The sequence below is a fragment of the Oncorhynchus mykiss genome, chromosome 11 (assembly GCF_013265735.2).
Source record: "Oncorhynchus mykiss isolate Arlee chromosome 11, USDA_OmykA_1.1, whole genome shotgun sequence".
Taxonomy (NCBI): domain Eukaryota; kingdom Metazoa; phylum Chordata; class Actinopteri; order Salmoniformes; family Salmonidae; genus Oncorhynchus; species Oncorhynchus mykiss.
The window spans coordinates 80,499,533-80,518,575 of record NC_048575.1 but is presented as its reverse complement, the minus strand read 5'-3'; the positions used below and the strand labels follow the sequence as shown (position 1 = coordinate 80,518,575).

General features: G+C 44.4%; 1 protein-coding gene across 1 annotated transcript in view; it reads right to left on the bottom strand.

Moving 5' to 3' along the window:
- The window catches only part of LOC110536471 (interferon-induced GTP-binding protein MxB), a 14,100-nt gene extending 140 nt beyond the window's left edge, over positions 1 to 13,960 (bottom strand). Inside the window, exons 1-14 of the mRNA XM_036936502.1 lie at positions 13,931 to 13,960; positions 12,958 to 13,014; positions 12,099 to 12,280; positions 11,703 to 11,837; positions 11,323 to 11,477; positions 10,698 to 10,836; positions 10,341 to 10,539; positions 8,933 to 9,011; positions 8,674 to 8,796; positions 4,484 to 4,616; positions 3,914 to 4,072; positions 2,381 to 2,457; positions 778 to 975; positions 1 to 466 (exon numbers count right to left, since the gene is read on the bottom strand). The exon at positions 1 to 466 is cut by the window's left edge and continues 140 nt beyond it. Coding sequence (XP_036792397.1) covers positions 245 to 466; positions 778 to 975; positions 2,381 to 2,457; positions 3,914 to 4,072; positions 4,484 to 4,616; positions 8,674 to 8,796; positions 8,933 to 9,011; positions 10,341 to 10,539; positions 10,698 to 10,836; positions 11,323 to 11,477; positions 11,703 to 11,837; positions 12,099 to 12,280; positions 12,958 to 12,983 — 1,827 coding nt within the window. The 5' untranslated portion in view covers positions 12,984 to 13,014; positions 13,931 to 13,960 and the 3' untranslated portion in view covers positions 1 to 244. The remainder of the gene's footprint in view (positions 467 to 777; positions 976 to 2,380; positions 2,458 to 3,913; positions 4,073 to 4,483; positions 4,617 to 8,673; positions 8,797 to 8,932; positions 9,012 to 10,340; positions 10,540 to 10,697; positions 10,837 to 11,322; positions 11,478 to 11,702; positions 11,838 to 12,098; positions 12,281 to 12,957; positions 13,015 to 13,930) is intronic.
- Between the last annotated feature and the right edge of the window lie 5,083 nt (positions 13,961 to 19,043).

Genomic DNA, 19,043 nt, shown 5'->3' with positions numbered 1-19,043 from the left:
CATCATCATCATCATCATCATCATCATCATCATCATCATCATCATTATTATTATTATTTAAAGACATTGCATTAGGCCATTACTGCCTCTTCAAATAAAACAGTGTATTTTGCCTGTCTGTAGACCATTTGTAAAATAGGAATGACATCAAAACATGTGTGTAAAATTGAATCAGATTATACTTAAACTAATATTTTGTGACAAAATCTCCGATTTTTGGCATTGTCAAAAACCCACTCTGTTCTCATAGGCTACTGATCTTGTCATTGGCCAGTCCAAGACGCTCCACACGGGACCGTAAGGCTGATCTTCTTCGGCCAATCTCTGATTCCTCCGTCAGCATCTCGTCCAAGTCATCGCTGTTCAGCAGGCCCAACATTTTACTGCAAAGGATCCTGGCTGACTCCTTCAGGATGAAGTAACGGATCAGCATGGGCACCTGGTCCGCCAGTCGCTGCACCACGATCTGAGAGAGAGGTAGGCAGGAGGGGAGAGGAAAATATACTGTGGATACTGTGAAATTCTGGACATTAAGCCGTTTTTCTATTTATCCAGTCAGATTAACTGGAGTTGGCGCAATAACTGTTAGATGCTGCATGATTTTCATCCTGGTATATATCCTTCTGCACGTAGCTAGTGTACTTTATATCTCCAAGTTGAAACTCACACACTGGTTGAATCAACGTTGTTTCCACATCATTTAGAGGAAATGACGTCGAACCAACGTGGAATAGACGTTTGAATTGACGTCTGTGCCCAGTTGGCAATGCATTCTACCTCATAGTATGCCTTGAGCAGCTCAGGGTATTTGTTCCTGGTGTCGTAACCGGAGCAGTCTGGGGTTTCCTCCTCAGGATTCAATGTTTCAAAGAAGATCTCATCCTGTGTGTAGACCTGCATCTCCATTTGAAACTGCTCCTCGATCCTCTTCATCACTATGTTTGACTGCCATTCCTGGATGTTTTCAATGTTTTTCTATGAGTTCAAACAAAGAGTAAGTGCTCTATTCAATCTGTATTGTGGATGTTCAGCTCTATTCAGTCTGTATTGTGGATGTTCAGCTCTATTCAATCTGTATTGTGGATGTTCAGCTCTATTCAGTCTGTATTGTGGATGTTCAGCTCTATTCAATCTGTATTGTGGATGTTCAGCTCTATTCAGTCTGTATTGTGGATGTTCAGCTCTATTCAATCTGTATTGTGGATGTTCAGCTCTATTCAGTCTGTATTGTGGATGTTCAGCTCTATTCAATCTGTATTGTGGATGTTCAGCTCTATTCAGTCTGCATTGTGGATGTTCAGCTCTATTCAGTCTGTATTGTGGATGTTCAGCTCTATTCAGTCTGCATTGTGGATGTTCAGCTCGATTCAATCTGTATTGTGGATGTTCAGCTCTATTCAATTTGTATTGTGGATGTTCAGCTCTATTCAATTTGTATTGTGGATGTTCAGCTCTATTCAATCTGTATTGTGGATGTTCAGCTCTATTCAATTTGTATTGTGGATGTTCAGCTCTATTCAGTCTGTATTGTGGATGTTCAGCTCTATTCAATCTGTATTGTGGATGTTCAGCTCTATTCAATCTGTATTGTGGATGTTCAGCTCTATTCAATCTGTATTGTGGATGTTCAGCTCTATTCAATCTGTAGTGTGGATGTTCAGCTCTATTCAATCTGTATTGTGGATGTTCAGCTCTATTCAATCTGTATTGTGGATGTTCAGCTCTATTCAATCTGTATTGTGGATGTTCAGCTCTATTCAATCTGTATTGTGGATGTTCAGCTCTATTCAATCTGTAATTGCCATTTAAATACATTTTCCGATTGAGCTGACGTATTCAGCGTTTACCATGGATGCAGCCTCCGCCGAACGCCTGAACCATGCCTTTAAATTTCAATGGACCTATAGCGCCGAACTTCAGCGATACGCTATAGCCAGCGATACGCTATAGCCAGCGATACGCTATAGCCAGCGATACGGGTTAAATTAAGCCCTAAATTACCACGAGGACAAAAACAACTAACTTTGGTTGCAGGGAGGCATTGTAAAACTGTTATTGTTTCAGAGACAGATTCAGATCCAAGTATCTTGTGGTGGGTTTATTTTGAACATTTTAGGCTACAAAATAACCCATATGTAAGCGTAATTCTTCATCAAAAGTATATATATATATATATTTTGTTGTTGCTTTATCTCATGTATTCCTGCCTGCTAGAACATCAACCTCATATCAAAACACAGAATACAGTGTAAATGTATTTAATGTAAAACAGACAAACATTTAAAACAACTGGGTGTGATACTTAAAATTAGACGGCATAATTTGTGTAAATAAAACATATGTTTTAACGGTCTTGTTAACAAATGATTATGGCCATTACCATTGAGACGTGCTGAAGATAAGGAAAATTCTCGAAGCTGACTTTGGACAAATTAACAAATTGTGTATGCACCATTTCTGAAAAACATAAAGGAATGCATTTGTTAATGGAATAGACAAAATGTAACGTAACATTATTTTCGATTGACCTTTTAGTTGTAGCTGATACACCAAAACTTCCTTTCCTGAGTGCTTAATAAGCATGTTTGTCTTGTCAGAAGTTCCACAGAGCCCCCCATACACGATGCATCAGAGCCCCCCCCATACACGATGCATCAGAGCCCCCCCCATACACGATGCATCAGAGCCCCCCCCATACACGATGCATCAGAACCCCCCCCCCATACACGATAAATCAGAGCCCCCCCCATACACGATAAATCAGAGCCCCCCCCAAACACGATGCATCAGAGCCCCTCCATACACGATGCATCAGAGCCCCCCCCATACACGATGCATCAGAGCCCCCCCCCATACACGATAAATCAGAGCCCCCCCATACACGATGCATCAGAACCCCCCCGCCCATACACGATGCATCAGAGCCCCCCCCCCCCCCATACACAATGCATCAGAACCCCCCCCCATACACGATAAATCAGAGCCCCCCCCATACACGATGCATCAGAGCCCCCCCCCATACACGATGCATCAGAGCCCCCCCCCCCATACACGATAAATCAGAGCCCCCCCCCATACACGATGCATCAGAGCCCCCCCCCCCCATACACGATGCATCAGAACCCCCCCCCATACACGATGCATCAGAACCCCCCCCCCATACACGATAAATCAGAGCCCCCCCCCATACACGATGCATCAGAGCCCCCCCCCCCCATACACAATGCATCAGAGCCCCCCCATACACGATGCATCAGAGCCCCCCATACACAATGCATCAGAGCCCCCCCCCATACACAATGCATCAGAGGCCCCCCCCATACACGATGCATCAGAGCCCCCCATACACAATGCATCAGAGCCCCCCATACACGATGCACAGAGCCCCCCCCCCCCCATACACAATGCATCAGAGCCCCCCCATACACGATGCATCAGAGCCCCCCCATACACAATGCATCAGAACCCCCCCCCCCATACACAATGCATCAGAGCCCCCCCCCATACACAATGCATCAGAGGCCCCCCCCATACACAATGCATCAGAACCCCCCCCCCATACACGATAAATCAGAGCCCCCCCCATACACGATGCATCAGAGCCCCTCCCCCCCCATACACAATGCATCAGAGCCCCCCCATACACGATGCATCAGAGCCCCCCATACACAATGCATCAGAGCCCCCCCCCCATACACAATGCATCAGAGGCCCCCCCCATACACGATGCATCAGAGCCCCCCATACACAATGCATCAGAGCCCCCCATACACGATGCACAGAGCCCCCCCCCCCCCCCCCCCCATACACGATGCATCACAACAATACATTTCACAGGTGCAATGAAGGGGCTTTCAGAAATTGCAATGCACTATGGGACATCACATGGAATCTAGGGCTTCTGGTTAGTTACCTCTGATTTTCTGGAGTGTCATCATAGCTGGTTCCCTAAGTTTAGCCACTAGTCTTTGAACAACGCGTTTAAATACCATGTAGTTAGTGAATCCTGGCAGCTCACTTCCCCTGTGCTTCAGATCATATTCATCCACCACTTGTTGCACTACTTCGTGGTCTAAATGGAGAGAAAAAATACAGAGATTTAGAGAAATTGTTAAATGTTAATAATTTTGGAAAATATAATCGATTATAATTACTTTTTGTATGACGTTACTATTAGTATAATAACAATAATATTGTGATTGATTAATTCTGTTGTACACAGTGGTGTAGTAGAGGGTAAATGCCTGTAGGTGGCGTTTCGCAGAAAAATGCTTTGAAAATACAAGGGACGCTTTTTTTTTTTTCACCGCGAACAGCGATCAATGTTTACTCACCAATTTATTGTTGTGCATCTTACTGGTTGTGTGTCTTACACAGTTAACAATACTAGTGTACATGTCTGTGTACGTGTACTGTAGTATCAGTACAAGTTATGGATATAGACATGTTGAGCTGTAGCCTGTCTATTCAAAAGTGTACCTACAAGTTGGCTTGGCGTTTTGAAGACTTTTCATCCAATCTGCAAATTCACTTCGCATGAGGACAAATATATTTTCCTCGACAGTATTATCCCCGGTGGACAGACGAGTAATCTTCTCATTGAACTCTGTTATGATCTGAAGGGAGAAAAATAACATAAACAACTTCTGACTCCTCTGTAGTTCACATGATCCTCTTTTAAAGAACTAAAGTTAGTTATAGTATTACTTTTAGTAACAATGTTTATTTAATTTTTTATTTAAACTTGATTTAACTAGGCAAGTCAGTCAAAGAACAAATTCTTATTTACAATGAAGGCCTACCAAAAGTCAAAAGACCTCCTGCGGGGACGGGGGCTGGGATTTAAAATAAATAAACAAAATAATATGTATATATGTAAAAATCTAGGACAAAACACACATCATGACAAGAGAGACTACATAAAGAGAGACCTAAGACAACAACATAGCAAGGCAGCAACACATGACAACACAGCATGGTAGCAGCACAACATCACAACAGCATGGTAGCAACACAACATCACAACAACATGGTAGCCGCACAACATCACAACAACATGGTAGCAACACAACATCACAACAACATGGTAGCCGCACAACATCACAACAACATGGTAGCAACACAACATCACAACAACATGGTAGCCACACAACAACATGGTAGCAACACAACATCGTAACAACATGGTAGCCGCACAACATCACAACAACATGGTAGCCGCACAACATCACAACAACATGGTAGCCGCACAACATCACAACAACATGGTAGCCACACAACAACATGGTAGCCGCACAACATCACAACAACATGGTAGCCGCACAACATCACAACAACATGGTAGCCGCACAACATCACAACAACATGGTAGCCGCACAACATCACAACAACATGGTAGCCGCACAAAACATGGTACAATGTAATGTTTTAAATTTGAGCAATAATATTGACAACGTTGTGTTATTTGTATGGAGAAAAAAATACTTTACTCCTACTAATGGTGTGTTTGGATCCTTTTCTGAGGAACTCGTAGTTGGTGAAGGCATACGAGTGCTTTTGAAGTCGGAAAAACAATGAAACCAAAGAGATTTTAACTAGATTTGAGCTAGATGCCTAAACTAGCTAACATTGCTAATAATATTAGTTTCCTAGGAACGCAAAGCGAGGCGGCCATCTCTGTCGGCGCCGGAAGAGGCGCCGACAGAGATGAATTGGTCCACTCACACAGACAGCATCGTGAAGAAGGCGAAGCCTTCTTCAGGAGGCTGAAGAAATTCGGCTTGTCACCAAAAGCACTCACAAACTTCTACAGATGCACAATCGAGAGCATCCTGGCGGGCTGTATCACCGCCTGGTATGGCAACTGCACCGCCCTCAACCGTAAGGCTCTCCAGAGGGTAGTGAGGTCTGCACAACGCATCACCGGGGGCAAACTACCTGCCCTCCAGGACACCTACACCACCCGATGTCACAGGAAGGCCATAAAGATCATCAAGGACATCAACCACCCGAGCCACTGCCTGTTCACCCCGCTATCATCCAGAAGGCGAGGTCAGTACAGGTGCATCAAAGCTGGGACCGAGAGACTGAAAAACAGCTTCTATCTCAAGGCCATCAGACTGTTAAACAGCCACCACTAACATTGAGTGGCTGCTGCCAACACACTGACACTGACTCAACTCCAGCCACTTTAATAATGGGAATTGATGGGAAATGATGTAAATATATCACTAGCCACTTTAAACAATGCTACCTTATATAATGTTACTTACCCTACATTATTCATCTCATATGCATACGTATATACTGTACTCTATATCATCGACTGTATCCTTATGTAATACATGTATCACTCGCCACTTTAAACTATGCCACTTTGTTTACATACTCATCTCATTTGTACATACTGTACTCGATACCATCTACTGTATCTTGCCTATGCTGCTCTGTACCATCACTCATTCATATATCCTTATGTACATATTCTTTATCCCCTTACACTGTGTACAAGACAGTAGTTTTGGAATTGTTAGTTAGATTACTTGTTATTACTGCATTGTCGGAACTAGAAGCACAAGCATTTCGCTACACTCGCATTAAAATCTGCTAACCATGTGTATGTGACAAATAAAATTTGATTTGATTTGATTTGATATTAGCTTGCTTATGTTGACATTGGGTCAAACTAGATACATTGTCCATATTATTGGGGTTGTCAATATTGTAACGACTCTGGGTTTATAGGGCGGAAATCGGCATGCTTTTGCGGCACAGTCGATAGCGCACCGGACCTCGGGCTCGAATGTCAAGGGTTCGAGACCTGCTCCCTGCTGTTTCATTACATTGGTGTCAGAAGTGATCGGACCTCGCATCCACGACAGTGCGTGTGCTTGGCCGGCGCGTTCCTGTAAGACGTAGACTCGCAAGCTAGCGCGAGGACGCGCTCTTTGAAACGACCCTGGGTTTATAAGCGCGGAAATCGACTCTGCGGCACAGTCGATAGCTCGAAGGTCGAGGGTTCGAGACCTGCTCCCTGCTGTTTCATTACAATATGTTTTACCATCTTTTGGTCGGAAAGGTCAGTGATGAAACATAAACAACGCGCAAACTCGGTATAATCATTCTGGTCCGAGTTTTCCATTTCGAACTCGGAGGATCATTCTAGTAGCTATTTCTAACTCGTATCTCAGAGTTTCCGATAGCATCCTAACGCATCAGCAATTGATGTGTAAACCAACGTGTTTCATTTGCTTGGCGTCCTTGTGAGAGTAACGCAAAATTAACATAAGTAAGACACAACTTTCCATAGAAAATAATATTGTAATATAAGGTGTTTATTTTATTGAACAAGTCATTTTTACTGGACCCCTACACTGCTCATAAGGGTTTTATATATTTGTTATCTGTTATATTACTGTTTACTCCTGAAGAATCAATGGGCACCATTGGATTGGTTGAAATTGAACTGACCATTGAACAGTAGGAAATATACCAGATGTGCTTTATGTTAGTTAACATAGACTTAACATTTGGGAGACGGGGAAAAAATATGTATATTTATTATGATGTCATAGTATAGGTGGAGACGGGGAAAAAACATGTATATTTATGATGTCATAGTATAGGTGGAGACAGGAAAAAATATGTATATTTATTATGATGTCATAGTATAGGTGGAGATGGGGGAAAAACATGTATATTTATGATGTCATAGTATAGGTGGAGACAGGAAAAAATATGTATATTTATGATGTCATAGTATAGGTGGAGACAGGAAAAAATATGTATATTTATGATGTCATAGTATAGGTGGAGACGGGGAAAAATATGTATATTTATGATGTCATAGTATAGGTGGAGATGGGGAAAAAACATGTATATTTATGATGTCATAGTATAGGTGGAGACAGGAAAAAATATGTATATTTATGATGTCATAGTATAGGTGGAGACGGGGAAAAATATGTATATTTATGATGTCATAGTATAGGTGGAGACAGGAAAAAATATGTATATTTATGATGTCATAGTATAGGTGGAGATGGGGGAAAAACATGTATATTTATTATGATGTCATAGTATAGGTGGAGACAGGAAAAAATATGTATATTTATGATGTCATAGTATAGGTGGAGACGGGGAAAAAACATGTATATTTATTATGATGTCATAGTATAGGTGGAGATGGGGGAAAAACATGTATATTTATTATGATGTCATAGTATAGGTGGAGACGGGGAAAAAACATGTATATTTATTATGTCATAGTATAGGTGGAGACGGGGAAAAAACATGTATATTTATGATGTCATAGTATAGGTGGAGACGGGGAAAAAACATGTATATTTATGATGTCATAGTATAGGTGGAGACAGGAAAAAATATGTATATTTATGATGTCATAGTATAGGTGGAGACGGGGAAAAATATGTATATCTATTATGATGTCATAGTATAGGTGGAGACGGGGAAAAATATGTATATTTATTATGATGTCATAGTATAGGTGGAGACAGGAAAAAATATGTATATTTATGATGTCATAGTAAAGGTGGAGACAGGAAAAAATATGTATATTTATGATGTCATAGTATAGGTGGAGAACATTGCACAGAAAATAATCTTCCAAAGTTGATACAGGTGAAAGACAGAGAAAGGTGAATGGTTACTTACGCCAATGAGGAACTCCTTCCTTTCTGCCAGGTCTGACGGAGGCCCACCCTCACACTCTACCAACGCCTTCCTCACGTTCCACAGCTGCTTTTTAATCTGATTGGACATATCTGGTAGGGATTTCTGACCAAAAAACAAACAAATACACAACTTAAACAGGCTGTCAGACACCAGACCTGGGGTGTACATGAGGCATACGGTAAAGGACATACGGTAAAGGACAGATGATCGAATGATAATAGCACGTGGCTGGACTAACTTTGATGTGGTTGACCAGGGTATAGGTTAGCTTTGTGGCTAGGTGCTTGGTGGTTGCCCTTTCCTCAAGCAGGAGGGATCTTGATACATTGAAAAGGAGAGGAATTGAATTAACACATTTTAAAGTGTTACAAAAATGTAGTCACAATAATATGTCAACATGTACAGTTAGGTCCACAATTATTGGCACCCTTGATAAATATGAGCAAAATAGGCTTTATAAAGTATATAATTCAAATACTGAGCTATGTTGTATGCTAAAAATAATGAAAAATTATATTATTTATACTAACCCAATTGCTCAAAAAATATATATTTTGTTTAATAAATAAAAACATGTTTTTCAAAATTACTGGCACCCCTGTTTTCAATACCTCACCTTGCCAGGATAATGGCACTGAGCCTTTTTCTCAAATGTTTTTTGAGAATGGAGAACTGATTAGGAGGGGTCTTAGACCATTCCTCCATACAGAATCCTTCCTTGTTATCCTTCATCTGCACTTATAGACTGCCCTCTTCAATTCAAACCACAGGATTTCAATGAGGTTCAAGTCAGGAGACTGAGGTGGACATTGCAAAATGTTGATTTTTTTGGGGTCAATTAATCATTTCTTTGTGGATTTTGATGTGTCCTTGGGGTTATTGTCTTGCTGAAAGATCCACTTGGGGACAAGATTCAGCCTCCTGGCAGAGGCAGCCAGGTGTCTGGCCAAAATGTCCTGGTACTTGGTAAAGTTCATGATGCCGTTGACCTTAACGTGGGTTTAAGTACCATTGAGACTTGCCGCAAGTGGATCTTCCAGCAAGACAATAAGTTGAAAGTCATTGCTTGCTATTAAAACGTTTTTAATGGTTAATTATAGCATAATGCATTTGAAAAACAACAACAATTAAAATGTACTTTACAAAACGCTACAGGCGTTTAGGTACTGTAGGTACTGTAGGTACTGTAGGTACCGTAGGCACTATCAAATGCCTTGTACATCTGAGCAGTGATCTGGTACTGGTACTTCCTGTATATAGCTCCACATTGATCGGGTACTTCCTGTATATAGCTCCACATCGATCTGGTACTCCCTGTATATAGCTCCACATTGATCGGGTACTTCCTGTATATAGCTCCACATCGATCTGGTACTCCCTGTATATAGCTCCACATTGATCTGGTACTTCCTGTATATAGCTCCACATCGATCTGGTACTTCCTGTATATAGCAACATTCTTGTGATTTTATTATATTCCTCGTCTCACTATTTTATTTTGTATTATTATTATTATTATTATTATTATTATTATTATTATTATTATTATTACACTCTGCATCTTTGGGAAGAGGTATTCCAGTTGTATATTCGTGGCATGTGCCATTTGTTTTTGTTGTTGTTGTTGATTTCTTTAGAAATTTTACTTGAAGTGCTCGTGATCTTGAAAGAAGTCCAACTCCTCTTCAAGTGCCTGAGCTATGGACATTTTATCATCAATCTGCTTCTGACCACGACATTTCACAATGACGTAGCCCATATTCAGAGGAAGGGTTTTATTGCGGACAATTTCCAACACGTCCTTCTCCGTCCCCTTGTCTATCAGGTCTGGCTTCGTCAGAATGGCTGGAAGACCAAATGAAAGAAATGAAAAGCGTTACAATACGTAGATATCTAAGTGCTTAATTGTGACCATAACCATTTTCATCAACTGTAAAAAATAAAAATATATATTTTTTTATTTAAAAAAAGGAAAGAAAACTCATCTTTATCATTTTTTTTACCCAGAGTTCTCGTTCCTTCAGGATCCACTTTTTGCACCATTTTCAGGGCTTCTGTCGTTGCTATGTCATTATAACATGGTATTACCACTAAGTTAATGGTTTTCTTTTTCGAAATGTATTTCATGATTAGACTTTTGATCTGCGGAAAAAAGTAGAAGAGCAGGGAGCCACGTGGTACATTATCATTTCGTGTTACATTATCGTTACGTGTTACATTATCATTACGTGTTACATTATCGTTATTTGGTGCATTATCGTTTTGTGTTACATTATCATTGTGTGTTACATTATCAATATGTGGTACATTATCGTTACGTGGTACGTTAGCATTGCATGGTACATTATCATTACATGGTACATTAGCATTATGCGGTACATTATCATTACGTGGTACATTATCATTACGTGGTACATAATCAGAAATAACACTGGTTTCCTTTCCTTCACCTTCTACTAATCATTACCAGGAAACAACAGAAACATGACTCATTTTAAGGTTAATTCACATCTGCATGAAGTTAAACCTCCGTAATCAAAATGGTGGACTGTTATAATGAACTACAGTACGAGAGAACCAAGCAAGTCTACTGGACAAACTCCAAAAAGTGATCAACTCGAGACTCACTTGGGCTTCAATGTCCTCTGGTTGTCCTGGTACTGGTACCCTGGCGATCCCAGGCAAGTCGATCAGCCTGAGATCACACACCGTGGAAGACTTGATTTTGAGAGTGATCAGATCTTCACATATCCCCACACCCCTTCCAGCTAACTCGTTCTGAGCTGTTGAATCAATGTGAAAATTGTGATGGAATACATCTGCCTCATGCACAGAAAAACTGTAAAAAAAAAAAAAAAACCCACAAAGGACAAAGGAAAATCCCTGATATCACAATCGTACACTGTGTAAACCAGGGTTGGTCAACCATTCTCCCGGAGAGCGACTGAGTGTGCTCCTCAAAGAGGTAGTTTCTGGTCTAAATCCGTCCTCGTTTTTACCCATCATACCTTGCTCAACGTGCCTCGCGACTTCTTCTCGGTCATCAAATTCAAAAGTTTTGTTTTTGTATGAGATGACAGCCTTCCACACCACTCCGCTGACATAACAGAGTCTGAGTTCCAGTGGACACCTGGTGACGATACCTGGATGGGGAACAAGGCCGTACTAATGACAGATCATGATAATATAAGTCTGTCACGTCTAGCCCAAAGAGGTTTTAATGCCCTGACAAGACATACCCCTATCTGACACCTAACATTATTGGTAGAGTATGATAAATAGTCTCTCAGTGATAAATCATGGCAATTCTAAGAGAACAGTCAACAGGTTATGCTATAGCTTACACACAACAACAAAAAATACTTCACCGTTTGATAATGACATTGTGCCCACATAATACTCACCATTCCCTCTGGGCAGTGCCACCCCAGATAGGGCCTCAAGCACAGAGCTCTTTCCTGAACTCTGGTCTCCAACCACAGCAATGGATGGCAGGGGCAGCTCTTTCTCTATCCCAATGGATCTCAGGTAGTCTATTAATTCAATGAAGGGCCGGACCTTCTTCGCCAACTGGTCTTGGAACATGCTTGGGGTCATGTCGGGTACAAAACGATGACATGTTAAATGGTCAATTCATTTTTTTTAAATATTTTTTTTACATTTTTATTTCACCCCCTTTTTCTCCCCAATTTCGTGGTATCCAATTGTTGTAGTAGCGGGCTCGGGAGAGACGAAGGCTGAATGTCATGCATCCTCCGATACACAACCCAACCAGCCGTACTGCTTCTTAACACAGCGCTCATCCAACCCGGAAGCCAGCCGCACCAATGTGTCGGAGGCTACACCGTGCACCTGGCAACCTTGGCTAGCGCGCACTGCGCCCGGGCCGCCACAGGAGTCGCTGGTGCGCGATGAGACAAGGAGATCCCTACCGACCAATCCCTCCCTAACCCGGACGACGCTAGGCCAATTGTGCGTCGCCCCACGGACCTCCCGGTCGCGGCCGGTTACGACAGAGCCTGGGCGCGAACCCAGGGACTCTGATGGCCCTTAACCACTGCGCCACCCGGGAGACCCAAATAGTTAATTTGTTGATTAGACTAATGTATGGCTAAATTGATTGAAAATGCAGCCGATGTAAAACTATTGTGGTACAGATCCATTTTTTATTATTGCGCTGCGAGACTGCAATAACAGATTGTAAATAGAGGCCAGTAATGCCTTTGTCATTAAAAACCAAAAACTGAAAGAATGTTGTCCCACCTAGGTCCATCTTCATCATCTGACATTTCTTGTCCTGTCCGGAATCCAAGAGAGGGCCTAAATGAAATACCATTTTAGATTAAATGAAACATCTGCAATTTCCCTAAATGTTTTCTCTAGATAGATAGATAGATAGATAGATAGATAGATAGATAGATAGATAGATAGATACCCAAGCATATGTCACAGTTCAGCAATGTATTTAAGTATACAGAAGTATGTCTGTGATAAATATACTCGAGTATATTTAAAATGATTTAAATTGGAACAATTTTAAATAGATTTAATGCATTTTTAATGCTAACTTACTTAGTGTTTTGTTAACATTTAAGTATTATAAATACATAAATGATCTACATTTTGGGTCTTTTACTTTCGGTTTTGTACACCAGCTTCAAACAGCTGAAAATACAATATTTTTCAGATATTGAAAATATATTTTAAAGCGGTTTAGTGTGTACACGGATTCTCTACAACTATACTTGGTTGTTTTGTCACATAAACTAAAATAACGCCAACAAATTCGGAATTTTTTAGAAAATGGCGCAGCGATTTCTGCATAGTGCGTCTTCAAGTGCAATGCCAGTGTACATACAGTATACTTAAAGACCGACAAACAATGCATTAAAAATACCTCTTTAATAAGTGTGTTGAAGTCTAATGATAGTATATGTATAGTATACTTAAGATGTACTAGAAAAGTGAATATCCTATTTAAAGTATATTATATGAATTAGTAGTATTTGTAATATATAAAAATATACTTTCCCCCCCCCCCCCCGCCCCCCCCCCCCCCCCCCCCCGCTTGGGTAGATAGATTGAAAGAAACTACTTATGAAACTACCTATGCCCAGTTCTGAAGTATAAAATGTAACCTACAACATAACATTTCCATGAATAAAACCGACTTGAATTTGTCTTTAAAATAATCATACCTCGTTTTAAATCGAATCCCTTAAGACACTAAACTGACCTCAGTCAAGACGTTATCTTGTGGTTTCTCTTGGGGATACTATGAAAAATGACTTGTTCAATTGCATTTTATAATCCAGGCAGTTCAAAGAGTAATGATATGAAGCATATTAAGTCTAGGTTCAAATTCCTCAGGTCAATGTGACTTTCCGTTGGTTTCTAAGGTCCAACTCAGTTAAAATACAGTAAAATCAACATTAAATGTAAATTAAATGGAGAATACATATTCATTTGATTTAATGCTTGTCCTGCAGTGATGAAATATAGGTGTGTTTAGCTTAAGCATCCTCAGATTACAATTGGCTCATTTAGCCCCCCTCTTCTCCCCTCTAACTATTCCCCAGGTCTTTGCAGTAAATGAAAATGTGTCCTCAGTCACCTTACCTGGTAACATAAATGTAAAATAAAATAAAATATTGATTGATTTACATATGCAGAGTAGGACTATTGGTCGTAGAATTGTCTAGGAACAAGGCAGGGGCTTCCCCTATTAGCTTATGTGTTTTGATCATGGAGTATAGCGTTTTGGGGATCAGAGTACACATACATCATGGCAGCTTGACCTTGTATTAACTTTTGAGTTGCTAGAAGAAGCTCCATATTATGGATGTTAGGTACTGTAGTAAAGCTATAATCCTATGAATCTTTATATACAGTATATTGGCCCGACTTTTATGATTTCCTTCGAGGGTTGTTATTGTCATTTGTGAAGACTGAAGAATCAAATCAAATCAAATCAAAATGTATTAGTCACATGCGGGGGGGGGGGGGGGGGGGGGGGGGCATCAGGAGGTCCAGGATCCAGTTGCAGAGGGAGGTGTTTAGTCCCAGGGTCCTTGATTTTATTGATGAGCTTTGAGGGCACTATGGTGTTGAACGCTGAGCTGTAGTCGATGAACAGCATTCTCACATAGGTGAGTAGGTAGTTACAGAAGTTAAAGACGCAGACAGATGGACAGAAAGAAGACAGTTGGTGAACAAGAGAAGATGATGGGAATAAAGGTGACAACATGAAGACAAATCATTTGAAGATAAAGGGGAGGAGACAAAAATAAAAAACAGAGTCGGGTTGGGCCGGCAAGCAGTAATGCCATATACCAGTTGTGGTTTATTACTCGAGTCATTCATACTGTACATTTTTTATAAACTTACAGTTGAAGGTATAAAGTTTTTATGGATTTACTATGCTGCTATCTGTCGTTGGACGAATGCTGACTTGCGTCTTTCAAAAGCCACTTTAGAGGGTTGCCAGGGTGATGTATGACGCTTACTGGCGGCCATGTTGGAAGACCACCACATCAATTCTTCTGTCAACAACAGCTGAGTGGCTACCCCAAGCTGTATGACAGGAATGGGAAGTCATTGCCAAAGACCTGGCACAGCAGCTGTGGCACTGTTAAACAAGAATGGAATTGGAGGAGGCACGGATGGTCTCATCCTTCCTGGAGAGGAGCGAACAGGGAGTTGACCTGACCTCCACTCCACATGGACCTGACCTATCTGCCTTTCTTTCCCAATCTGCACCTCTGGTACAGCATGGCACACAGTCCACGGAGGCTCCCGCGGTCAACAGCCAACATGGAGCACGGGGGACAGGCCACTCCGCCAACGCCCTCTATGCCAGTGACACAAGTTAGCATACCTCCATCTAGACAAAGCACCACTCCTTCACCTGAGTTGGAGGCATGCATGGCCACGCAGTCATGGGTGAACAGGTTAGTACAGGAAGGGGCTGAGCACGCACTCTTGTGAGGCCACAATGTTGAGGATCAGCGAAGTGGAGATGTCGTTTCCTATCTTCACCAGCTGGGGGGGGCGGCCCGTCAGGAAGTCCAAGACCCAGTTGCACAGGGCGGGGTTCAGATCCACAGCCTCAAGCTTAATGATGAGCTATGGTGTTGAATGCTGAGCTGTAGTCAATGAACAGCACTGTTAAATATGTATTCCTCTTGTCTAGATGGGAAAGGGCAGTGTGATTGCAATTTTTTATAAAATTGAAAAAACATCTGTTTTTCCTTTGCCTTCATGTGGTATTCTGTGTAGATTGATGAGAAAGACAAACAATTTAATTCCTTTTATAGTGAGGCTGTAACGCAACAAAATCTGGAAAAAGTCAAGGGGTCTGAATATTTCCGAATGCAATAGGTGGACATTTATGATTTCCTTTCTCTTTGATGGTACGGCAACTGGTCCGCCCACAACCGTAAGGCTCTCCAGAGGGTAGTGAGGTCTGCTCCGCCCACAACCGTAAGGCTCTCCAGAGGGTAGTGAGGTCTGCTCCGCCCACAACCGTAAGGCTCTCCAGAGGGTAGTGAGGTCTGCTCCGCCCACAACCGTAAGGCTCTCCAGAGGGTAGTGAGGTCTGCTCCGCCCACAACCGTAAGGCTCTCCAGAGGGTAGTGAGGTCTGCTCCGCCCACAACCGTAAGGCTCTCCAGAGGGTAGTGAGGTCTGCTCCGCCCACAACCGTAAGGCTCTCCAGAGGGTAGTGAGGTCTGCTCCGCCCACAACCGTAAGGCTCTCCAGAGGGTAGTGAGGTCTGCTCCGCCCACAACCGTAAGGCTCTCCAGAGGGTAGTGAGGTCTGCTCCGCCCACAACCGTAAGGCTCTCCAGAGGGTAGTGAGGTCTGCTCCGCCCACAACCGTAAGGCTCTCCAGAGGGTAGTGAGGTCTGCTCCGCCCACAACCGTAAGGCTCTCCAGAGGGTAGTGAGGTCTGCTCCGCCCACAACCGTAAGGCTCTCCAGAGGGTAGTGAGGTCTGCTCCGCCCACAACCGTAAGGCTCTCCAGAGGGTAGTGAGGTCTGCTCCGCCCACAACCGTAAGGCTCTCCAGAGGGTAGTGAGGTCTGCTCCGCCCACAACCGTAAGGCTCTCCAGAGGGTAGTGAGGTCTGCTCCGCCCACAACCGTAAGGCTCTCCAGAGGGTAGTGAGGTCTGCTCCGCCCACAACCGTAAGGCTCTCCAGAGGGTAGTGAGGTCTGCTCCGCCCACAACCGTAAGGCTCTCCAGAGGGTAGTGAGGTCTGCTCCGCCCACAACCGTAAGGCTCTCCAGAGGGTAGTGAGGTCTGCTCCGCCCACAACCGTAAGGCTCTCCAGAGGGTAGTGAGGTCTGCTCCGCCCACAACCGTAAGGCTCTCCAGAGGGTAGTGAGGTCTGCTCCGCCCACAACCGTAAGGCTCTCCAGAGGGTAGTGAGGTCTGCTCCGCCCACAACCGTAAGGCTCTCCAGAGGGTAGTGAGGTCTGCTCCGCCCACAACCGTAAGGCTCTCCAGAGGGTAGTGAGGTCTGCTCCGCCCACAACCGTAAGGCTCTCCAGAGGGTAGTGAGGTCTGCTCCGCCCACAACCGTAAGGCTCTCCAGAGGGTAGTGAGGTCTGCTCCGCCCACAACCGTAAGGCTCTCCAGAGGGTAGTGAGGTCTGCTCCGCCCACAACCGTAAGGCTCTCCAGAGGGTAGTGAGGTCTGCTCCGCCCACAACCGTAAGGCTCTCCAGAGGGTAGTGAGGTCTGCTCCGCCCACAACCGTAAGGCTCTCCAGAGGGTAGTGAGGTATGCTCCGCCCACAACCGTAAGGCTCTCCAGAGGGTAGTGAGGTCTGCTCCGCCCACAACCGTAAGGCTCTCCAGAGGGTAGTGAGGTCTGCTCCGCCCACAACCGTAAGGCTCTCCAGAGGGTAGTGAGGTCTGCTCCGCCCACAACCGTAAGGCTCTCCAGAGGGTAGTGAGGTCTGCTCCGCCCACAACCGTAAGGCTCTCCAGAGGGTAGTGAGGTCTGCTCCGCCCACAACCGTAAGGCTCTCCAGAGGGTAGTGAGGTCTGCTCCGCCCACAACCGTAAGGCTCTCCAGAGGGTAGTGAGGTCTGCTCCGCCCACAACCGTAAGGCTCTCCAGAGGGTAGTGAGGTCTGCTCCGCCCACAACCGTAAGGCTCTCCAGAGGGTAGTGAGGTCTGCTCCGCCCACAACCGTAAGGCTCTCCAGAGGGTAGTGAGGTCTGCTCCGCCCACAACCGTAAGGCTCTCCAGAGGGTAGTGAGGTCTGCTCCGCCCACAACCGTAAGGCTCTCCAGAGGGTAGTGAGGTCTGCTCCGCCCACAACCGTAAGGCTCTCCAGAGGGTAGTGAGGTCTGCTCCGCCCACAACCGTAAGGCTCTCCAGAGGGTAGTGAGGTCTGCTCCGCCCACAACCGTAAGGCTCTCCAGAGGGTAGTGAGGTCTGCTCCGCCCACAACCGTAAGGCTCTCCAGAGGGTAGTGAGGTCTGCTCCGCCCACAACCGTAAGGCTCTCCAGAGGGTAGTGAGGTCTGCTCCGCCCACAACCGTAAGGCTCTCCAGAGGGTAGTGAGGTCTGCTCCGCCCACAACCGTAAGGCTCTCCAGAGGGTAGTGAGGTCTGCTCCGCCCACAACCGTAAGGCTCTCCAGAGGGTAGTGAGGTCTGCTCCGCCCACAACCGTAAGGCTCTCCAGAGGGTAGTGAGGTCTGCTCCGCCCACAACCGTAAGGCTCTCCAGAGGGTAGTGAGGTATGCTCCGCCCACAACCGTAAGGCTCTCCAGAGGGTAGTGAGGTCTGCTCCGCCCACAACCGTAAGGCTCTCCAGAGGGTAGTGAGGTCTGCTCCGCCCACAACCGTAAGGCTCTCCAGAGGGTAGTGAGGTCTGCTCCGCCCACAACCGTAAGGCTCTCCAGAGGGTAGTGAGGTCTGCTCCGCCCACAACCGTAAGGCTCTCCAGAGGGTAGTGAGGTCTGCTCCGCCCACAACCGTAAGGCTCTCCAGAGGGTAGTGAGGTCTGCTCCGCCCACAACCGTAAGGCTCTCCAGAGGGTAGTGAGGTCTGCTCCGCCCACAACCGTAAGGCTCTCCAGAGGGTAGTGAGGTCTGCTCCGCCCACAACCGTAAGGCTCTCCAGAGGGTAGTGAGGTCTGCTCCGCCCACAACCGTAAGGCTCTCCAGAGGGTAGTGAGGTCTGCTCCGCCCACAACCGTAAGGCTCTCCAGAGGGTAGTGAGGTCTGCTCCGCCCACAACCGTAAGGCTCTCCAGAGGGTAGTGAGGTCTGCTCCGCCCACAACCGTAAGGCTCTCCAGAGGGTAGTGAGGTCTGCTCCGCCCACAACCGTAAGGC